The sequence below is a fragment of the Lemur catta genome, chromosome 3, assembly GCF_020740605.2.
Source record: "Lemur catta isolate mLemCat1 chromosome 3, mLemCat1.pri, whole genome shotgun sequence".
Classification (NCBI taxonomy): domain Eukaryota; kingdom Metazoa; phylum Chordata; class Mammalia; order Primates; family Lemuridae; genus Lemur; species Lemur catta.
In genome coordinates, this window is record NC_059130.1 from 25,958,852 (window position 1) to 25,982,806 (window position 23,955).

General features: G+C 36.9%; 1 protein-coding gene and 1 pseudogene across 3 annotated transcripts in view; one reads left to right on the forward strand and one right to left on the reverse strand.

Moving 5' to 3' along the window:
• Positions 1-23,955, forward strand: part of SNX27 (sorting nexin 27) — a 66,725-nt gene that overhangs the window by 21,077 nt on the left and 21,693 nt on the right. For 2 of the 3 annotated variants that reach the window (XM_045545097.1, XM_045545096.1), the window contains exons 2-7: positions 653-884; positions 11,557-11,749; positions 13,458-13,522; positions 15,140-15,244; positions 19,484-19,562; positions 21,509-21,672. In XM_045545097.1, coding sequence (XP_045401053.1) covers positions 653-884; positions 11,557-11,749; positions 13,458-13,522; positions 15,140-15,244; positions 19,484-19,562; positions 21,509-21,672 — 838 coding nt within the window. The remainder of the gene's footprint in view (positions 1-652; positions 885-11,556; positions 11,750-13,457; positions 13,523-15,139; positions 15,245-19,483; positions 19,563-21,508; positions 21,673-23,955) is intronic. The other variant, XM_045545098.1, reaches the window with a different exon arrangement.
• Positions 16,730-16,855, reverse strand: LOC123636304 (annotated as a pseudogene).

A 23,955-nucleotide genomic window follows, 5' to 3' on the forward strand; every position in this document is an offset into this window, starting at 1 on the left:
CCTTTTAAAAAACCAAGTGATAGAGGAAACTAGTGTGTATGAAGAGTAATACTGTTTAATTCCCAAAGTAATGAAACTTGGTATAAAGGAAAATTAAGTTGACTAATTTGAGGATATGGGGAGAAATTGGATATAAATGTAAAAGAATTATCTTGAGTCACAAATTTTTTTGAGTCTCTATTTGCAAATTAAGGGAATGCATTTTGTACAGTTTCTTTTAACAGAATTCCCATGAAGTTTAAAAAGGACAAAGAGTACAGTTCAAGTGGCAGGACTGTCAAAAGCCACTTTGATTGTTTTGTATACATGCTTGGTTAGGTGAGGAAATTGGACTGTTTAGCTTAAAAAGCGTTGTTTCCTCCTCGGCTTTACCCTTTTTCCCACGTGCTTTTCTGAAGCTATGTGTGGGATTCTAGTATAGAGGAAGGGTAGGTCCTCTCACCTGTTTCCATTTTTCCCCCTGCCATAAGTTCACAAACAGTTTTTCACATTAGGATCTGTGAAAACATAAACAACTTTTCTGGAACCAAATTAACCTTTTGACTTTATGGTTCATGCTGTGTGACACCGGAGTGGGGGCCGGAGGGTGGAGATGCAAGGTATTTGGACCCTTCTGGTTTATGGGATTGTCTTTTTCCCTTTTTCCCCTCAGGAACGGCGTGAATGTTGAGGGGGCGACACACAAGCAGGTGGTGGACCTGATCCGAGCAGGCGAGAAGGAATTGATCTTGACAGTGTTATCTGTACCTCCTCATGAGGCAGATAACCTAGATCCCAGTGACGACTCGTTGGGACAATCATTTTATGATTACACAGAAAAGCAAGCAGTGCCCATATCGGTCCCCACATACAAACATGTGGAGCAGAATGGTGAGAAGTTTGTGGTGAGTGTCAGTCCAACTTGATCCTCAAGCATCTAGCTTTGTTTCCCTCAGTCTTATCATTATGAAAATATAGCAGTAGAATAAAAGACGACAACCTATGTCAGTTTGTCTACCAGGAAAATGGGTTCACACATAAATAAAAGACAATGACCCTGATTTATTACAGGGGATGAACTACAGTGATAAATAAGAGTCCTATTTCTGCTTAAATATAATTCCATTTTATTTCCAGGCAGTTTCAAATTTGCATTCCGGTCTGTTGTAAGCATGTGAGTTTTTGTTTGTTTAGTTTCTTTTTTGTTTGTTCTTTTATTGATTGCCATATCTCTTTGCTAGTAGCAATCTCTCATTTACTGTTGATTCTGTGGTGCGATAGAGCAAGATTAATTTAAAAATAATTTGAGTAATACAAATTATGTCTTCCAAAATAATTTGGATAACACAGAGGTTCATCCGTCCCAGAACCTGCGTGTCCCCACACTCCTTTCCACATCTTGTTCTTTTTCATTTTCTTTGGAAATATCTATGTGATTAACTCTGGTTTTTCCCAAGGTCCTAATTATACTCTGAATGCAATTCCAATGAGCTATTTCATCCATTTCCAATCTATTGATGTTGTAGATATGCAGGAAAGCCCATCTTGAATTCCAAGAGATTCACATGCCAGCCCCTTTTCTGAATGCCTTTGTTTGTTCTTCAAAACCTAATTGCCACTGATAGCCCAATCTACTTAATTTTTCTCTTGGTTGCAGTATGGTTTATTTGCCTTTGATTATTTTGGGAGTGTTGATATAATGACAAATGTTTGTTATTCTTAGTAAAAAATGTAGTGGGTTCTGTTAGACGTCAGTAATCAGACTACAGGTGTTTAAAACCGACCTGCTGACTAAAGTTGTAGTCTCTCAAACTGGGATTTGTCCCCTGCATATGAATGAGCTACTAAACATTCATGATAAATTCTTTTTAGCGAGGAGATGAGAATAGCAAGAAAGCTAGAAAAGTTGCAGAGGATCAAATAATATTTGCGACTGTATCTGTAATTTAGCTGGAGATGATAGCACATAGGGCTTACCTAAGCATGGCCTCTGTAGTTTTAGAACCACACACAAAATTTAGAGTTTTATGCTTCAAAAGTGCTAACTTTGAATCATAAGGCATGTAAGAAGTTGAAATCAAGGTCAGATTCTCCAAAGTAGAGCAGATGGGATGTTGAAACCTTTTGGGAATTATCTAAAACCTTGGGAACTTGAGAAAAGGAATGAAACTACTAATTGTCTTTTTTAAAAAAATCAACTTTATTGAGTATAATTTACCTACATCAACATTCACCCACATTAAGTGTCCACTTTTATGAGTTTTAACAAATGTTCATAGTCTTATCACCACCACTACCACAATGAAGATATAGAACATTTTCATCACCCCCCAAAAGTTCCTTCATGTCCCTTTGCAGTCAGTCCTCTTTCCCTACCACTACCCTTGTCAACCACCGCTCAGCTTTCTGTCACCATGTTTTGCCTTTTCTGGAATGTCAAATAAATGAAGTCATACAGTATGTACTCTTGTGTCTGGCTTTGTTCAGTTAGTATAGTCCTTTAAGATTGACACGCATTGTTGCATATACCAATAATTTGTTCCTTTTTATTGCTGAGTAGTAGTCCATTATATAGATTTACTACAGTTTGTTTATTTATTCATTGTTGATGCACATTTGGGTTGTTTCCACCTTGGGGCTGTTATGACTAAAGCTGCCATGAAATAATATTAATGTATAGGTCTTTATGTAGACCTACGTTTTCATTTCTCTTGAGTACATACCAAGAAGTAGAATTGCAGGGTCTTATGATAAGTGTAAATTTAGTTATATAAGAAACTGCTAAACTATTTTCCAAAGTGGCCTTACCATTGTTGCATTCTCATCTGCAGTGGAGAGTTCCAGTGGCTCCATAACTCTTGAACGCTTGGTATTTTCAGTCTTTGTAATTCTAGTCATTCTTGTGGGTATGGTGGTATCTCACTCTGGTTTTAATTTGCATTTACCTGATGACTTGTGATGATGAACTGATTTTTGTGTGCTTAGTGACCATTCATGTGTATCTTCATTGGTGAAGCATCTGTTCAACTCTTCTGCCCATTTAAAAAATTGAGTTGTTTGTCCTATTATTTTGTTGTAAGAGTTCTTTATATACTTTTTATATAAGTCCTTTATCAGATAGATGTTTTGTAAATATTTCTCCCAGTTTTTGGCTTGCCTTTCTTTTTTAAAAGTATCTTTCAAAGAACGAGAGTTTTAAATTTTGATAAAGTTCAGTTTATCAGTTTTTAAACTTATGGATAATGCTTTTTTATGTTCTAAGAAATCTACCTAACTCAAGGACACAAATCTTTTATGTTTTCTTATAGAAGTTTTATAGTTTTAGCTCTTTTTTGTAATAACTTTACTAAAGTATGATTTATATGCCACAAATTCACGCATATAAAGTGTACAATTTAGTTGTTTTTAGTGTGTTCACAGAATTCTACACTCATCACCACAATCAATTTTAAAACATTTTCATACCTCCAAAATAACCCAGTAGTACCCTGTAGCCATCATTCCCCAAATCTCCCATCCCCTCCAGCCCTAGGTAACTGCTAATCTACTTTCTATCTTATAATCTGCCTATTCTGGACATTTCATATAAATGGAATTGTATTTTGTGACTGGCTTCTTTCACTTAGCACAATATTTTCAAGGCTTGTCCATGTTGTAGCGTGCATCAATACATCATTTTTATTGGCAAATGACATTCCATTGTATGGATATACCACTTTTTATTTATTCATCTTCAATTGATATTTGGGTTGTTTCCACTTTAGGCTATTATGAATAAAGTTGTTATGAACATTTGTGTACATGTTTTTGTGTAAATATATGTTTTTATTTTTCTTGGGTATATACCTAGGAATGGAATTGCTGGGTTATATGGTAATTCTTTATGTTTAACCTTTTGAGGAACTGCCAAACTGCTTTATAAAGTGACTGTACCATAGTTTTCACTGATCATGATTTAGGTCTGTGATCCATTTCGAGTTTTTTTTTTTTTAATTGTGTGATATAAAGGTCAAGGGTTTTTGTTTGTTTGTTTTTCATATTGATATCCAGTTGTTTCAGCAGCCTCTGTTGAAGAGAATAGTCTTTCCCCTTTGAAATACCATGGCATTGTTGAAAATCAATTGACCATATAAGTGTGGTTCTATTTCTCAGCTTTTTATTTGGTTCCATTGATTACATGTCTGAACATTTCAACATTTATGTCATTTTGGGGTTGGCTTTTGTTAAGTGTCTTTTCCCTTGAGAATGGGTCATATCCTCCTGGTAGTAATTTTGGACTGTATCTTGGATATTGTGAACATTACATTGTATAGACTCTGGGTTCTGTAATATTCCTCTGAGTAGTATTGATGTTTTTGTTTTACCTGACAATAAGCTGTAAGCTGTGTCACCTTCTGTGGGTTGTACTTCAAGTCTCAGTTCAGTTCTTTCAGCCTTTGCAGTGCTACTTTGAGTCTGTATACATTGTTCAAGGAGGGATTAGTCTGAGAAACATGTGGTATTCATTGACAGAATTACGGGATCCCCTTCTCCAGCTCTCTCTTGTTTAGGATTCTCCACTTACTCTGGTGGCAACCATGGTTGCCTAAAATCCTTTCCCAGATGTCAGGGTTTCTACTGGAGTTTTAGTTGCTTAAGTTGTGCTACTTTGTGACTGATGCCTACCAACAGTGCAAAGCCCCCTAAAAGCAGGAATCCCCCCATCCCACCCTGTGTAGATCATTGTTCCATGTTTTGTTTACCTCATAATCTGCCTGTTTTTAGTGTATTGTTCAGAATCCTCAGGTAATTGGGTTTTTTTTTTTGTTCGTTTGGGGTTTTTTTTTTTTTTTTTGCATTTTGTCTAGAATTTGTAGTTGTTATTAGTGGGAGGGTTGATCTACAGGGAGTTTATGTAACAATACCTGAAGTAGAATCCTCAGTTCTATCAGGTTTTTCTTTATGTATAATGAAGCTGTTATGTCTTCTTGATGAATTAACCCCTTTAATATTATGAAATATCTCTCTTTATCCCTGGTGATAATCTTTGTTCTGATGTCTTTCTCTGCTATTAACATATAGCTACTAATAGGCACTTCAGCTTTCTTTTGGTTATTGTTTTCAATGTATATCTTTTACATCCTTTTACTTTTAACCTATTTATGTTTTTGTAATTAAAGTGGGTTTCTTATAGATACCTTATAGTTGGGTCTTGCTTTCTTATCTAGTCTGGCAGTCTCTTTTATTTGGAGTGTGTAGGCTGTTACCTTTGGTATAATTATTGATATAGTTAGGTTAAATCTTATCATCTTTTTCTTTGTTGTCTGTGTCTCATCTGCTCTTTATTCCTTTTTTCCTTCTTTCCTGCTGTTTTTTGGATTAATAGAGTATTTATAAATGATTTCATTTTATCTCCACTATTGCTTTAGTAGATATAATTTGTGGTTTTATTTTCTTAGTAGTTGCTCTAGGTTTACATCTTTAGTATACATTCAATTTATAAGCATATATCTTTAAATTATATATTACTTCATTTATAGTATAAGACTCTTACAAGAGTATATTTTATTTCCACCTCTATCGTGTGTGCTATTGTTGTCATACATTTACTTCTGTGTGTGTTATAAACTTCATGATACATACATTATTCTCTTTGCTTCAAACAATTACCTTTTTTTTTGAGACAGTGTCTTGCTGTGTTGTCCAGGCTAGGGTGCAGTGGCATTATCATAGCTCACTGCAACCTCAAACTCCTAGGCCTAAGTAATCCTCCTGCCTCAGCCCCCCTGGTAGCTGGGACTACAGGCATGTGCCACAACACCTGGCTAATTTTTGTATTTTTTGTAGATTTTTGTAATTTTTGTAAATTTTGTATTTTTCGTTCTTGCCCATGCTGGTCTCGAACTCCTGGTCTCAAGTGATCCTCCCATCTTGGCCTCCCAAAGTGCTAGGATTACAGGCTTGGGCCACTGTGCCTGGCCCAAACAATTACCTTTTAAAGAGATTCAAAATGAGAAAAGAGTTCTTTTATATCTAACCACATATTTACCATTTCTGATATACTTTATTGCTTTGTGTAAATACAATTTCCATCATATTCCCTCTGCCTGAACAACTTGCATTAATATCTCTTGTAGTGCAGGTCTGTTGGAATTGAATTCTCTTGGCTTTTGTTGGTTTGGAAAAGTCTTCATTTCACCTTCATGTTTGAAAAATATTTTTGTAGGGTATAGAATTCTGGGTTGACAGTTTCTTTCTTTCAGTAGTTAAAAATGTCACTCTAGTCTTCTGGTTTGCATAATTTCTTATGAAAATCCAGCTTGTTTTAATTTTTGGTCTTCTCTATGTAATATTTTAACCCCTTCTGGCTATCTTCAAAGTTTTCTGTTTATCTTTGGTTTTCAAAGTTTGATTTTTATATATCTAGATGGGTGTTTCTTGGTATTTATTCTACTTGAAGACTCTGTAGTTTGATATCTTTTACAGTTTTTGGAAAATTCTTAGCCAGTATGTTTTTAGATATTTCCTCAGTCCTGTTTTTTCTCTCTTGTCTTTCTGAGATTCCAATTACCTATATATTAGACTGTTTGATACTGTTCTAGAGCTTTTGGATACTCTATTCTGTTTTAGTTCTTCTTTTTCTCTTATTCCCATTTAGATCATTTTTACTGACCTGTCTTTAAGTTTGCTGATTCTTTCCTCAGCTGTGTCCAGTCTACTGATGAGATTCTTGGAGGAATTCTTCATCTCTGATAGCATGCCTTTTATTCTATCATTTCCGTTTGATATTTGTGTATAGTTTGCATATCTGCTGAAATCCCTGTCCATACATGTATTCTACCTTTTCCTTTTTCATTAGCTCTTTTAGCATATTAATCACAGTTATTCTAAAGTCCCTGTCTAATAGTTTAAACTTCTGGGTCTCACCTCTGAAATTGCTTTATCTTTTGACAGAAGTATTGGGTTTTTTTTTTTGTTTGTTTTCATTTTTGTCTGGTAATAATTAACTGAATGCCAACCATCATGTGTAGAACAGTAGAGATGACTAAAGTAAATAGTATTTGAACCTGGAAATGGGCAAGCCTCTTCTGTTAGGCAATTGAGTCAGTTAAGCTGGGTTTGTGTTTTCTTGTGGCTATCATTACTTTTATTGTGCCATAGGTTTCAAGTTCCTGTAGCAGTCGGCTGCTGTTACCTTGTGCTTAGAGTGGAGCCTGGGCTTCTGGAGGGTGTTTTTTAGTATTTCTGTCCCAAAGCTTTCAGTCACCCCTGCATACCTGCACCACAGACAAGTTCTCTCTCAACACGCTTGCCCCTCTGCCACTGACAGACTCTTCTTACTTTTTATTTGCACTAGCCTCTTTTGGTAGAGGTGGATGTTGTATGTTCCAGCCTTAGCTGTAGGCAGAGTCTGTGTCCTTGTGTCTTCGTTTTTTTGTCCTTCCTTCTTTTCTCAGACAAACTCTGCTTAGTATCTGTGGTTAGTCTTGGGAAAGAGTTTCCTGAGCCCCCTCCAGCTACAGCAGACGCCTGCTTGGTATCAGTGTGCACATCTGGACCTAAGATGGTTTCCTGCCTCTCGCCAGGAGTGCAGGGTATTTTGCTTTTACTCCTTCCCCGGAAGCAGTGGATCTTTGCCTGTGCCCTCCGAATAAGAGGGTTTGCTGCCTGTCTAAGTCTCTTTTCTACTGCTGTAACAGAATAACATATGGAGAAAAGGGATTTATTTGGCTTATGGTTCTGGAGGCTGGGACGTCTACTATCAAGGGGCCACATTTGATAAGGGCCTCCTTCCTGTATCATAACATGGAGGAAGGCATCACATGGTGAAGAAGTACCTATGAGACAGAGAAAAGGGAGGGCCTAACTCCTGAGATAACTAACTGATTCTCTCTATAACTGCATTAACCCTTTCATGTGGGCTTTACCCTCATGACCTGATTACCTCTTAAAGTTCCTCTTAATACCCTCCCAATGGCAAATAAATTTCAACTTAAGTTTTGGAGGGGACATTCAAACCATAGCACTGCCCATCCCCTAATAGCCTAAAGCTTTTGCTTAGAAGAGAAGGGTATGGGAGAGTGGTTGGGCATTGCGTCTGTCCCCTAGCAATTGCTAATCACCTCCCATAGGCCTAGGCCACCAAGAGAGACTATCTCTAGTCCCCTGCCTTGCCCCCAGTCTTTCTTCTGAATACAGTAGAGGCCCACGGGAAGGATTTGCAAGTTAGTGGGAAGTCTCCTGGTGTCTGTGGTGGAAGTGCTCTTTATTTCTTTTTTCCTTCTTTCTTTATTTTTTTTTGAGACAGAGTCTCGCTCTGTCACCCTGGCTAGAGTGCAATGGCATCATCATAGCTCACTGCAGCCTCAAATCCCTGGGCTCAAGCGATCCTCCTGCCTCACCCTCCCAAGAAGCTGGGACTACAGGCATGGGCTACCAGGCCTGGCAAATTTTCCTATTTTTTGTAGAGACGGGGTCTCGCTCTTGCTCTGGCTGCTCTCAAACTCCTGTCCTCAAGCAATGCTCCTGCCTTGGCCTCCCAGAGTGCTAGGATTATAGGTGTGACACACCAAGCCTGGCCCAGCTTCCTAAATCCTAAACAGAAGCAGAAGCAGCCTATGATAGCTGCTTAATGTCCTTGTCTACTGACTCTTTTGTCTTTGTGATTTCTGAGTCTGTTTCTACTGGCTGATTTTTCTCCTGGTCATAGATTAAATGTTTATGTTTCTTTATATGTCTAGTAATTTTTGATTGGGCATTGTACCTTGTGAATTTAATGCTATTGGGTGCTAGATTTTGTTATATTCTTTTAAAGAGTAAAAGATTTTTACTCTTTTTTTTTCTGGATTTTTTTTTTTTCTGGCATGCAGTTAAGTTACAGTTTATTTTAATCCTTTGGGGTTTGCTTTTAAGCTCTTTTAGGGTGGTTTAGAGTAGCTGTCACTCTAGAAAAATTTAGCCCCACTCCTAAAGCATGGCCTTTTTGAGTTCCCTTCTGAATTCCACATAGATTCAGGGAGGTCTCTTTATTCTGGCTGGAGGGAAGTTGAATGATGAGTCCATATCTTGTGTGAACTCTGGGAATTGTTTATTTGTAGCTCGCCCTTGGTTATAGTTCTTTCCTCAGATTCAGCTAAAATTCAAGGGGACTCAACACAGACTTCTGGACCTCAACACAGGCTTCTGGACCTATGTCTCTCTTTAGCTCCCTTTTGAGTGCTCAGCCCTGCAAATTCTAGCTGCAGCCCTGCAAATTCTAGCTGCTTTGGCTTCTCTGAACTATAGTTTCTGTCTGTGCAACTCCTGGGAACTCTGTTTGGGTGCCCCCCCCCCGAGCTGCAGTTTAGGAGTTTCCTCCAGGCAGAAAGCCAGGCTTACGGTAGGGCTCATCTTGTTAGTTTCCCTTACTCAGGGATCACAGCTCTTAGCTGCCTGTTGTCCAATGTCTGAAAATAGTTGTGTCCTATATTGTGCCCAGTTTTCTAGTTGTTTATAGTGAGAAGTTAATTACGGACCACTTGGAAGTCCCCATATTGTCCTGTAAAAGCAGAATATTTTTGTTTAGGGAGAATTCAATTACAAGTTGATTTTAAATATTCCTGGCTTTAAAAGAAATGCCAATGGAACTCTACTTCATATTATATAGAAAAATCAATTCCAGATGGATTAAGGACTTAAATGACAAAAAAAAATATTAAAAGCTCTTAGTAGAAAATATTGGTGAATAGCTTTTAGAGCTTGGTGATAGAAAAAAGTTTCTTAAGACACAAAAAGGCCAGGTGTGGTGGCTCATGCCTGTAATCCTAGTACTCTGGGAAGCTGAGGCGGGAGGGTCGCTTCAGACCAGCCTGAGCAAGAGTAAGACCCTGTCTCTACTAAAAATAGAAAAAATTAGCTAGGCATGGTGCTGTGCACCTGTAGTCCCAGCTACTGGAGAGGATCGCTTGACCCCAGGAGTTTGAGGTTGCAATGAGCAGTGATGACGCCACGGCACTGTAGCTGGGGTGACAGTGAGACTCTGTCTCAAAAAAAAAGACAAAAAGTGTTGGTTATAAAAAGATTAATAAATTGGACTTTTTTAAAATTAAAAACTTTTTAAAATTTAGAAGACTTTTAAATAAAGTGAAAAGACCAGTGACAAACTGGGAGAAGATATTCACAATACACAAATGAAAAAGATTGTCAAAACATATAAAGATTCTTGACCATCTTCAAAGAAAAAAAAAAGAACATATAAAGAATGCCACAAATCAATGAGAAAGCACAAAAACTCAATATAAGGGTAGGCAAAACACATGAATAGGTATTTTACAAAAAAGGACTCACATGTCCAATAAATATATAAAGATAAACATCATTAGTAATTAGGGAAATATAAATTAGGACTACAGTGAGAAATCTTTTCAGACCCATTCTGTTGGCAAAAATTAAGAGGATCTTTTTATGTATTGCTGACAAGAGAATAAATTAGTGTAACCACTTTAGCTTACATTTTGGCATTATCTCCTGAGGTTGAATATGCACATGTCTTATAACCCTGCAGTTTCACTCTTACGTATATACTCAGAAGGATCTCTTTTCCTTGTCCAACAGGTGGCATGTATACAAATGTTGCTAGCAGCACTGTTCACAATAGCTAAAACCCAGAAACAACCCAAATGACTATCAGTGGACAGATTAAAAACAAACAACTATGATATAGTCGCACAACCAAGTGCTATGTGCAGCAGAATAAACCACAAAGATATGTAATGTTGTGGATGAGACTGAGTGAAAAAGGTCTAAAAAGTCTCATACAGCATGATACCCCATTTTTACAAAAACTAAAATATCCTTAAAAATTAACATAAAAAATAAAAATTTAAGGATTACATATAAATGCAAAAATATATAACAAGATGAAAGCAAGGGAATGATAAACATAGTTGGATATGATAACTTTTTAGGGTCAGGGCAGCAGAGAGATGGGATGGAGAAGGCAGAGACTATATGATTTGAATTAAGTTATTATCAAGGTCTTGGCTTTTATTTTGCTTTTTACCATATCTGTTTGCTAACAAAAATGCTATTGCTTAAATCATTTTTAGTTCTTTTCTTTGGAATTAACTTTAGAACCAGTTTGGGCCACACACAAATGTCAGACACACCGCTTTATAATCAACCCTAGGTTTTCATCTCCATCCAAATTTGCTTGTTTGTTCATTCACTGTATTCATCACATTGTCTTCAAATGACTTTTAACTTTCAAAAAATAAAATCTATCCTTAAAAACTGATAATTGCTGCAAAGTCTAAGCAGTTGGTAAAAAAAAAATCAAAAACAACTGATAATTGCCTTTGAAGATATTTAAAAGTGTGTTAGAGATCATTTCAATAGCAAAAACAAGATCATGCCCCTCTTGAAGGGTAGCCCTTTTTTGTGCATATTACTTTTGGTATGTTTGTTGAAAGTACATCTTACTTTTAAAGTGCCCTCGAAACATAGTCTCTGTAAGTGCCTAGCAAAAATCACCTGACCAGTATCAGTCTAAGCCTGACTTTAGATGATTCTGTGATTTAATTTGTAGTAAGTAGGCTTTTCTTTGTTCTCCCTTACCAGGTATACAATGTTTACATGGCAGGGAGGCAGCTATGTTCTAAGCGGTACCGGGAGTTTGCTATCCTACACCAGAACCTGAAGAGAGAGTTTGCCAACTTTACATTTCCCCGTCTTCCAGGAAAGTGGCCCTTCTCATTATCAGAACAACAATTAGATACCCGACGTCGGGGTTTGGAAGAATATCTAGAAAAAGGTAAGCCAACCCATTAAACTCCACTATCGTGAGTGGACATAGGGTCTAGACATGCAACTTCTAAACTGTATGGCTGAGTTTCCTGAAACTCAATAGTGAAAGTCAAGTTTCTGACTATAGTGTTGAATGATCTGAACTTTGAAGGGAATACTGGAATGTCCAGTACAGTGATCAGTAGCCGGTTTTATTGGTTCATTGAGTGCTTAACACTAACAGAAAAATGAATATTTAGTTTTTGATGCATTTGATTGTCCTTTATGGACCTTTATTTATAGGGTTATATTATTTGCCAGCGACCACATTCAGACAGACTCATCAATATGCTGAATATTGGGTACTAAGTGGGCAATATTAAAGACATTTTCATGAAAGTGATTCTTGGCTTACTGGCATATCCTACGTGAAAACTCTTTATTCATTTTATAGGTATCCATGGATAGGTTTGCAGAGCTGTAGTAATCTAAAATTTTATTGTTCTAAGCAGGCTAAAGGTAGAAGTATGGAAATTTACTTGTTATTTCCAAGCTTCCAAATGATACATTAGGAGTCTGGATGTGGATGCTGAAACATTTGTTTATCTAGAGTGGAACAGAAATAACATAGGTCTCCTCAATAAAATAGTTCATCTTGTGGCTCAGAGAAGCGACCTTATCATACTAAGTTACAGAATTATAGAATTTGCTAGCTGTGCAATAGGTTTTCCTTTAAAATACTGATTTAATAGAATAATGGTCTTATGTGATATTTAGTCATTTCGTGTCCTTGTATAAGAACTAATTGACCTAGTTGATTTTTAAAAAACTTCGATAGGGAGCCTTATCCCTGAAGAAAAACCATTTCTCCCATAGAAAGTAGTGGAACTTCCTCATTTGTTTTTAGCTTTTTCTAACATGAATTGGCCTCTGAACCCAGCCCTTGGGAAATGAGAAAGGGTCCAATTTTTTTAATCAAATGAAGTAAAATCATCAGTGTAATTTAGCATCCTCATGAGAATGTCAAGAAATTAACTTCTTGGATTTGATGAGTAGCTACCTATCTGCCTACTTTCCTTCCTTCGTTTTTTTTTTTCTTGTTGGTGGTTTTAAAGCTAGTCAGTGAGGTGAAATGATGTGCTCAGCTTAATACTTAATTACCTATCCATTTTTTTCCAAAGTGGTTTTAAATGTTTATGGTTCTCTGAATGGCCTGTTCATGGGCCAAATAGATATTTTCCTTTTGTATTTCAATTTTATATTTGATTTATTCCTGATTGACATTTCCTTACCACTGTCTCTTTCTCGCATGTTCTATTGTTATAGCTTGTTAATAGGTCATACAAGACTGCAAAGTTAGATTTACTGAACTTTTTTTTTTTTTTTAAAGAGAAAGGGTCTCACTTTGTTGTCCAGGCTGGTCACTTAACTCCTGGGCTCAAGTCAAGGATCTTCTTGTCTCAGCTTCTCATGCCCAGCTAGATTTACTGAACTTTTATTTCTCTTTTCTGGGTATATTTAATACTTAGCAAGCCATATCTTTGTATTTTCTATTACTTTTCCATTATCATATTCAGATGAATGTTTGTCATGTCTTAAAATCTTATATGCCTGGCATGGCATGCTACCTCATCATTGCCTCCTACTGATGATTTAAACTTAAACCTTCATATATTTTTGACTTAATATTCTTGATTTTAGGGCCTTATGCCAGATTCTATCTTTGTTTTCTACAGTGTGTTCAATACGAGTCATTGGTGAGAGTGATATCATGCAGGAATTCCTGTCAGAATCAGATGAGGTAGGTGAATACCTCCTTTAGTGACTGTTTTCCTCTTGGCTCCTTGTGGGGGAAAATAAATGAAAGATATTCATTATGGGTTGAATTGTCATAAACTTTACAGATGACTACATTTTTTTCTACTTCCTTTTCATATGAATCCTGCTTATCTATCTTTTAAGACCTAGTGCCAGGTCCACCTTCTCTTTGAAGCCATCCCTGATGACTCAGGTTATCAATTTCTTATTCTACCAAGAACTTTTACAATCAGTACCACTCAATTTTCACCTGTTGCTATCACATTCTCTAATTTTTAGACATATAATCAGATTGTCACTTTATATTTTTAACCTATAAGAGTGTGAGCTACCTGTAGGTAAGAGTTAAATCTTGGTCATCTTTACATTCCCAATGCCTTACCACAGTGTCAGGCATGCTGGAGGTGCTTAATAAATATTAGTTGGATAGAAGAATGAATATTTAATGCTAATATATTAGTGTGTTATCCACTAATTATTTTATATGCATATGTCTTATTTTTCCAATTAGATCATAGGTTTCTTACAGACAAGGGCTTATAATAAAGTAATGCTTCGAATGGTTAGGCAATGAATACTACTTTTTTAAAAGTGGTAAATGAAGATGGACTTGTTCCTAAATAGTTGTTTCTGTCTAATAAAAGTTACAAGGTCAAAAATCTGTTAGAGGAATGTGTTAATCATCAAAAGCAAAAAAAAGGATTTCATTTGAATCAAGGAGAATAATAATTTTTATTTATTTATTTTTTTTGAGACAGAGTCTCACTCTGTTGCCTGGGCTAGAGTGCCATGGCATCAGCCTAGCTCACAGCAACCTCAAACTCCTGGGTTCAAGCAATCCTTCTGCCTCAGCCTCCCGAGTAGCTGGGACTACAGACATGTGCCACCATGCCTGGCTAATTTTTTTCTCTATATATTTTTAGCTGTCCAGATCATTTCTTTCTGTTTTTAGTAGAGACAGGGTCTTGCTCTTGCTCAGGATGGTCTCGGACTCCTGACCTCAAGCGATCCTCCCGCCTTGGCCTCCCAAGAGTGCTAGGATTACAGGTGTGAGCCACCGTGCCCAGCAGAGAATAATAATTTTTATTCTTTGCTAGAAGAAAATTGGGCATCAGACTAACTCAGATACCTGAGTCTCACTCATTTTTCATTTCCAAGATGTCCTGATTATTTCAAGGTTCAGAAAGGAACTTATGATACCCTTTTAGCCAATCTACGTGCCTTACCATTAGTACCAGAGGATTTTGAAACTACTGCTTTAAGTTGTTTTCTCTTCACATTTGTGAGCTCTCAATGGGGAGAGGGAAGTGAACCAAAAATCTCATCTGTGTTTGACCTAGACTGCTTCACACAAGTTTTCTGCTTTGAAATGTGAACACGTTGGCTTCAACGTTTTTCTCTCCTCACTGTTCATCTTAAAGGTTAACTTCTGCTGCAACCTAAAGTCAGCTTCATGACTTGTAAATGTATTGACTTTTCCCCCTTTTTCATTGTAACTCACTTCCTCTCTATCACATGTTTAGGTTACTGTTTAGCTACATGTTACAGGAAGAGTGAGAATATACTGGGTTATAAATTCTTTCTGTGTCTTTTCCCCCAGAACTATAACGGTGTGTCCGATGTAGAGCTGAGAGTAGCATTACCAGATGGAACAACAGTTACAGTCAGGGTTAAAAAGAATAGTACTACAGACCAAGTATATCAGGTAAGTTAAACTTGAACAAGTAGACTTGACATTAGATGGTGTGAAGCTAAGAAAGATAGGTTAAATGAACTAGTACATATAAACTACTTAGAGTGTCTAGCACATAATAAGTTTATTAAATGTTAGCTATTGTTATTATTATTAGTAATAATTAATGTACTTTGCCCTCCTTGAAAGAAAGGTACAGTAAATATCCCAGGTTGTAATAGTTGTGATTAACCCCTCCTTTTTTTAATTGTAAAAATCTTTATAACATACATGAAAATAGAATAGTGCAATGAATCTCCATATACTAATAACTCATATTTAATAATTTTCAAGATTTTGCCACATTTGTATCACGTATCCTTTTTTCCTTTGCCTTTAAGTATTTTAAAGCAAATCCCATGTTATTGGATCTGTATATACTTCAGTAAGTATGCATCTAAAAATATGAACATTCTTCTTACATAACCACAATGCCATTATCAAACCTAAAACATTAGAGCTATTTCCTTGGTATTAGCCAATGATTACTCCATACCCAAATATTTCCAGTTGTCTAAAAATGACTTTTTACAGTTGGTTTGTTAAAATCTGAATCTAAACAAGGCCCTTTTATCACATTTAGTTTTTATATTTGTTTTGATATAGAGCAGTCCCCCTTCTCCTCCCCAACTTTTTTTTTCATGCCATTGTTTTGTTGCAGAAATTGAGTCAGTGTTCTATAGAATGTCCCACATTCTGAATTTATCTGTTTGTTTCCTTATAGTATCATTTAATATGTCCCTCTGTCTCCCTGTATTTTCTATAAATGGAAGTTTGCTCCAGAGGCTTGATTAGATTCAAGTTCTACTTTTTTGATAAGAATACTTCATAATTGGCGCTTTATACTTCATATTGCTTCTCAACAGGAGGTACACAATATCTGAGCTTATCCCACCTTTAGTGATACTAAGATTAATCAGTATATTTAAGTGGTGATAACCTGATCCCTATATTGTAAAGTTCCCCACTGATCTTTTATCAAATGAGTGTATCCATTGATGATTTTTGCTTTAACCAGTGATTTCATTAAAGGTTGCAAAGTGCTGATTTTCTAATTCTCTCATTTCTTCACACTTATTAGTCAGAATTCTTCTGCAAATAACTTTTCCTTATCAACTAAAGCTATTTAGTTATCTTGAAATGCAGTATGTGGAGAAGAGAAGATAAATATTTCTTTCCTTTTATTGCCAATTTTCAGAGTAAAGAATTGGTGCCCATGTTGATTCCAGTGATGTCCAACGAGATAATTATTATATTTTATTTTTTAGTAATCATGTGGGTTTTTAGATTCAATGTGATTCATTCAATAGAATATATTATCTTTTTGATACTCAGATTATTCCATCTTTGGCCAATAGAAGCTCCTTCATGTCTCCTCCTGTGTACTTTTTATGCAACCTAATGGTTTATGAGAGCATCCTTGATTTTTTTTTTTAATCATGGAAAAGAGGTTTTTCTTTTTTCCCAAATTGCACCAAGGTAAAGCAAAGCTCTAGTTGATGCAGGCGTGTTGTGCAGGCATTAGAAGTACTGCCCTCACTGTGCGCTCATTGGACAGTAGCGCAACCCCAAGAAAAGGATGGTTTACATCCTTGCTTTTTGGTACAACGAGATGTCCTGGGCCATCTTTATATATTTCCTACCCTAGATCAAGACTATGTTCACGGAGTCATGTCCTTTTAGTGAGAAATGGTATTTAAAGATGATGATCTGGGCACTGGGTATAATCACTCCTTGTGGGCCTTTTCATTGGCCTTTAATCCTAACTTGATCAGAATTTTCATGGAGACAAGAAGTTTCTGGGTATTAATGTTTATTTCTCCTTTGTAGCAAACATTAAAAAGCCTATCCTCCATCTGTTTGTTCATTTACCCTATACTGTGGCAAAGGGTATGTGCAGGATCCGATGCATTTCTGAAATTATACAGTGGTGGACAAATTGCAAGAAAAACACTAGCTTTACAGCTTGCTGATATTTTGTTTTATTTGCTTTTTTCCAGTGTTTTTCTTAGGCTTTTAAAAAATTTTTCAAAATATAAAGGGGGTACAAATGTTTTTGTTACATGGATAGCTTTTATAATGCTTAAATCAGGGCCATTATTATGCCCATCACCCAAATAGTGTTCAGTGTGCCCATTAGGTAGGTTTTTACCCCTCTCCTCTACCCCTGTCTCCCCTTCTTGATTTCCAGTGGCTTTTACTTCTATGCCCATGTGTGCCCATCAATTAGTTCCAAATTATTAGAGAATACATGTGGTGTTTGTTTTTCCATTCCTGAGATACTTCACTTAGGATAATGGTGTCCAGTTCCATCTAAATTGCTGTAAAAGACATTAATTCATTCTTTTTTATGACTGAATAGCACTCCATGGTGTGTGTGTGTGTGTGTGTGTGTGTGTGTGTGTGTGTGTATGTGTGTACCACTTTTCTTAATCCACTCATGAATTGATGGGCACTTAGGTTAATTCTGTATCTTTGTGATTGTGAATGGTACTGCAATAAACATTCAAGTACAGGTGTCCTTTTGGTAAGTCTGTATTTATTTCTCTGAGTAATCTCCATACTGTTTTCCATAGAGGTTGTACTAATTTGCAGTCCCACCAACAGTGTATAAGCATTTCTTTCTCTCTGCATCTATGTTGGCATCTATTGTTTTTTGTCTTTTTAATAATGCCATGCTGACAGGGGTAAGGTGATATCTCATTGTGGTTTAATTTGCATTTCCCTGATGATTAGTGATTTTGAGCATTTTTTCATATGTTTGTTGGCCATTTATTAGGCTGAGGCTTTTTATTCTCCTCTATCCTACCCTGTTACTGAGAATTCTAGCTATAAGCCATTTGCTCGCTTGGAAAGCATTGCAGTTTCTATCCAGTGCAGTATAGAATGGTAATTAAGAACACTTATAATCTCCAGTTCCTACATCACATCAGGGATGAACCTAGACCTTATATGTGAGCAGATACAGGAAGAAGGGATATAATTATATTTGGTTTACCAAGGTACCATTATTCAACAGTTTTATCTTGTTCAATTAATACCTTATTTATATTAAGATTGATTTTGAAAAGGAATTTTGTCACAGTTTGTATTTTTGGCTTTGTGCTTTCTTGTTTGTATGTAATTGCAATTTTCATTTATTTGCACATGGAGTCTTTCAATTTCTTTTTCATTTGTCGTGCTATGTTAGACCTTAGTTCCTAGAGAGAATGACTGATCCTTGTTTAATATGCCTCTGTTGTCCCCACATTTTGCTCTTTTCGTGTGGATATTGATGATGGTATAATTCTTAGGAAATGGACGTGCCTGATGATCCCAGCCTGGGACATGGATCATCTGGAAAATAAACAAAAATAATTTGTGAAACCTGAATAACAGTTATTTTAAGCTCAAGAATCAAAGATACAGATATTGTGTGTTTATGGCCTATATTAAATGTAGGCTGAATGTGTGAAACTGGATATTTAAGAATTTGTTTTCTATTCTTTTTTTTTTTTTTGAGACAGAGTCTCACTTTGTTGCCTGGGCTAGAGTGCCGTGGTGTCAGCCTAGCTCACAGCAACCTCAAACTCCTGGGCTCAAGCGATCCTCCTGCCTCAGCCTCCCGAGTAGCTGGGGCTACAGGCATGCGCCACCATGCCTGGTTCATTTTTTCTATATATATTTTTAGCTGTCCATATAATTTCTTTCTATTTTTAGTAGAGATGGGGTCTCGCTCTTGCTCAGGCTGGTCTCGAACTCCTGAGCTCAAACAATCCTCCCACCTCGGCCTCCCAGAGTGCTAGGATTACAGGCGTGAGCCACCGCGCCCGGCCAAGACTTTGTTTTCTTAAGATCTGTCCTATCAAGCACATTTCTTGTAAGTGGTGTTTAAAAAAAGACGTTTATGGAGTGAAGTCGTATGTCAGAGAGGAAACCAGTATTTAACGGGAGATTACTATCAGCTTGTATTGGAAGGGAGAAACTCAGATTTAAAGATCATAGCTGTTTGGGTCAAATATGGGTATTTTCTTCCTTTTCCTTCATACATGTGTTTGCGTGCTTGCATATACTCATACATACAATGAAGGATAGCTATGGAAGATGAATTTAATTTTTGTGAAGCCAAGATGGCAGAACCTCTTTCTATTCCCCCCTCCACTTGCATGTCTTTTCCCATGACATTATCTGATTTAGTTTTCCTGAAACCAATCTATCCTGTTTACACTTTAGGCAATTGCAGCAAAGGTTGGCATGGACAGTACAACCGTGAATTACTTTGCCTTATTTGAAGTGATCAATCATTCCTTTGGTAAGTGCCAATGGCTAATATTAAGTTTTGTTTGGAGATATTTTATTCTAATACTGTCAGTCTGAAACTGTCTAGAGAAGAGCTTGAAGACAAAGGGAGATCCCACTCATCAGGTCTTTCTCTAACAAGCAGAGCAGCCAAATCCCAGTAAGCCCAGGTCATAAAGGTGTCTGGTCATTGTTGATCCTTTTCCTCTTTCACAGGTACTGGATCAGATCCTTTCATGAGGTTCTTTTAAATTAGAGGTTCAAAATCCACATATTCCAATGAAACAGCTTTCAAAACAGGGGATGTTCTATTTAGCCACATGTTGTTTTAGTGTACTTTATACTTTTTGTAAAGATTTTTAAGAATAGCTTTTTGTTTTCAGAAGCTAAAAAGAGACATATTGCTTAAAAGCCTTTGTTTTATTGCATACATTTAAGTTTTTATGTGAATAGATTTCCTCTTCCTAGGAAATTTTATTACATGGTGACAGGAAATTTCTCTTTTATTTTATAAAAGCTAGGGATGGTGGTCACAGTGGCTGTATTGAGACCACGAAGGGAAGGGTATCCGAGGGCTTGTTCTGAATGACATAGATTTCCTACAGTTCATGAATGTCTTTCACATCATATCTATTTATACAGGGTTAAGGCTAGAAATGACATAGATAATACTGGTTGATCAGACCTTCTTTATCCAAGAATGGGGGAGAGTTTGGTAGATTGGGGTTGCCTTGCTGTCCCAGATCAAGGTAGAACAACTTTGATTACCCCAAAGCAGCCATCTCCGTTATTCTTTTTCTTCCCAACTCCCAACAGCCTAACTAGGCAGATGTAAATTATGTTACAAAGGATTGCTACGGTACCAGGACACTTGGATTCTAATCCTTTTCTAAGCTTTAGTTACATTTACTGTAAAATGGGAAATGCTAAATCTGTCTTTGCCATGTTAGAAAGACAAGTAAACATCAAGAGAGGAAAACGCAGCCTTTCCAAAGAAAGGCAATATAGAAATTAAAAGTAATGGTGTTTTATCCTGCTTGTGCAGCTGTTAGGAAGAGGAAGTAAGCTTACTCAGAAGACATTTTTCACTTTGAGGAATGCCTCAGGGTTTGGGGGATGGGGTGGGAAGAGCCTTTCAGCTCTTAACAATAAAAGCAGTTCATTGAGAATTGCCTCATGAGAGACTCTGAATGCACCATAGTTGGGTAATAGGAGAAGCTTGCTTTAAAGATGGTTGGTGGACATCAGCTGTAACTTATTAGTTAATGGATCAAATTAACTGAATTTGGAATTGGTCCACTGTCAGCAGACTGATCATGTTAACTGAAGGATCTACGTCTTAGACTGTTTTGTATAGCTAGGAAGGAATACCTGAGGCTGAGTAATTTATAAAGAAAATAGGTTTATTTGGCTTGTGACTCTGCTGGCTGCAAGGCTCAAGACTGGGCATCTGGGGAGGGCCTCAGGCTGCTTCCACTCATGGCATATGCAGAGATGCCATGGCAAGAGAGAAGGAGGAGGTGCCAGCCTCCTCAGAACTAATAGTGTGAGAACTTACTCACCCACCCTCCACCTCCCCCGGAGGTCATTAATCTATTTATGAGGGAATCTGACTACATGACTCAAATACCTCCCACTAGTCCCCACCTCCAACATTGGGGATCAAATTTCAGCATGAGATTTGGAGGGGCCAAATATCCAAACGATAGCAACCTGTCATTCAAATAATAGGTTTCAGTCAGCTTGAGACTTGACTGGCCATAGTCATACCTGGAAGGGTTAGATTTTTCCCAGACAAATGGCTATTTTGTGCTCCCAAGGCAGAGTTCCTTGACGGATTTGAGTGATGTTCTGGTTAATGATAACCTATTCTTCTTGATCTGCCTTATGTAGTTTATACTAGGGAAATTTCTTATATATCTGTTTACTTCAGTTTTCTTTGTTTTGTCTTTTCTTCAGTACGCAAGCTGGCCCCTAATGAATTTCCTCATAAACTCTACGTTCAGAATTATACATCAGCTGTGCCAGGCACCTGTTTGACCATTCGAAAGTGGCTTTTTACAACAGAGGAAGAAATCCTCTTAAATGACAATGACCTTGCTGTTACATATTTCTTTCATCAGGTGGGTGAATCAATCTTCCTGAAAGGCCTGATTTCTTTTTCTGTTTGAATATAGTTGGTGATTTGCCAATTGCCTGTGAATACTTGGATAAACTGCTTTGCCCCGAGTCTGAGTTACGTTTGTAAAATGTTCTATGCCATTTCACAAAAGATAAGTAAGGTTTAGAGGTAAAGATACCCTGGAGTTTAAAAAATATTCTAATTTTTTTAAACAACAGGAAAAATGGGCATTGTGGCTATGTGCCTGCTCAAAAAATTTTCATCAATGTTATACATGTATAATTTATTTTATTTTATTTTATTTTATTTTTTTTAATTTACTTATTTATTTTGCAGAGACAGGGTCTGGCTCTGTCACCCAGGCTGGAGTGTAGTGGTGTGATCATAGCTCACTGCAGCCTCGAGTTCCTGGGCTCAAGCAATCCGCCTGCCTCAGCCTCTAAATTGGCTGGGACTACAGGCGGGCACCACCACGCCTGGCTAATTTTTTAATTTGTTTGTGTAAATGGGGTCTCTCTATGTTGCCCAGGCTGGTGTTGAGCTCCTGGCCTCAAGCAGTTCTCCTGCCTTGGCTTCCCAGGGTGCTGGAATTAAAGGCATGAGCTATTGCACCTGGCCTCACATATATAGTTTAAAGCCTCAAATAGTACAACACAATTGATTATGAAAAATAGTAGTTGCCCCACTTAACCTCATCTCCCTCATAGGCAGCCACTTTCACATTGTTTAGCTTTGTTTTTTGTTTTGTTTAGTATTTATTTTTATGTCTCTATTATAACTTGGTTATATGGCTTCTACTTAATTATTCAGATTAATTTCCCCCTATTAAAGATGAGATACTAGCTGTCTTTCCTCCCGCATGCCTACCATATACCCATGCTTTTTTTTTTATCTCTCCCAACCCCTTAACATAGTCAAATTATCCTATTTGTTAGATCAGTATTCAATGTTTATATTATTATGACTGTAAATAATGAAATTTACAGCAGTCATGTAATAAATACTATCTTTACTTTTCACTTCTTCTATAACCTTTTGTTTTTCCTGAGCTAATTATTGCCCTCCTTTTTCATTTACTTAATTTTCTGTGTACTTATGATTAATTTAGCTCCATCCATACTTTTTACCAGTTGTCTAAATCTCTTCTAAAGACATTCAGTTCAGACCCATCAGGTATTTCATGAATTTCCACCTTCTAAAGAAATCTCCTGTGGAGCCTTTTCACCTACCCCAGTCTGAACTGGTGGCCCTCTGCTCTGGCACACAGCTGTCATTCTGGGGTTGCCCTTTACCACCACCATCGCTTTTGTGGGATCTCCTGTTTCCAGTGTTGAGTACAGGTCTCTCTTTTTTGCTTTACTCCCTTACTTTGGTAGGTACAGTCTCAGAGCTGCTTTCTTTCTTTCTTTCTTTCCTTCCTTCCTTCCTTCCTTCCTTCCTTCCTTCCTTCCTTCCTTCCTTCCTTCCTCCCTTCCTCCCTTCCTCCCTTCCTCCCTTCCTCTCTTTCTTTTCTTTCTTTCTTTCTTTCTTTCTTTTCTTTCTTCTTCTTCTTTTTTTTTTTCTGCATGGGCCTGGGAACCAAGAGCTTTTTGAGAAAGAGTACATGGGATGTCAACATTTTAAAATCTTGAATGTCTGAAGATGCCTTTATTCTGCCTCACATTTGATTGATATTAGGGTTGGGTATAGAACTCTAGGTTGAAAATTCTTTTCCTTCAGAAATTTTAAAGAATTATCTTTCAGCTTGCAGTGTTGCTGTTAGGAAGTCCAAAGCCATTCTTATTTCTGTACCATTTTATGTGATCTTTTTTTCTTCCAGGAGCTTATAAGATCTTTTTGTCTCCATTAATCTCAGATTTCACAATCGTGTGCCTAGCTGTGGATCTATTTTCATTTATTGTGTTGGGCCTTCTGTGGGAAACTTGTGTCTTTCTGATCTGGCAGATTTTCTTAGCTTATTAAATTGATAATTTCTTCTCTTTCATTTTCTGTTCTTTCCTTTTAGAACTCCTATTATTCTGATATGGAACTTTTTTGGTCTGGCCTTGTCATCTTCTTATCTTCTCTGTCATATTTTTAATTTCTTTGTCTTGTTGCTCTATTTTCTAGAAAACTTACTCAAATTTACCTTCTAGTCTGTCTATTGAGTTTTTAATGTATGCTATTATATTTTTAATTTCTAAAGACTTCTTTAGTTCTCTGAATATCCTTTTTTTTTTTTTTGAGACAAAGTCTTGCTTTGTCGCCCAGGCTAGAGTGAGTGCTGTGGCATCAGCCTAGCTCA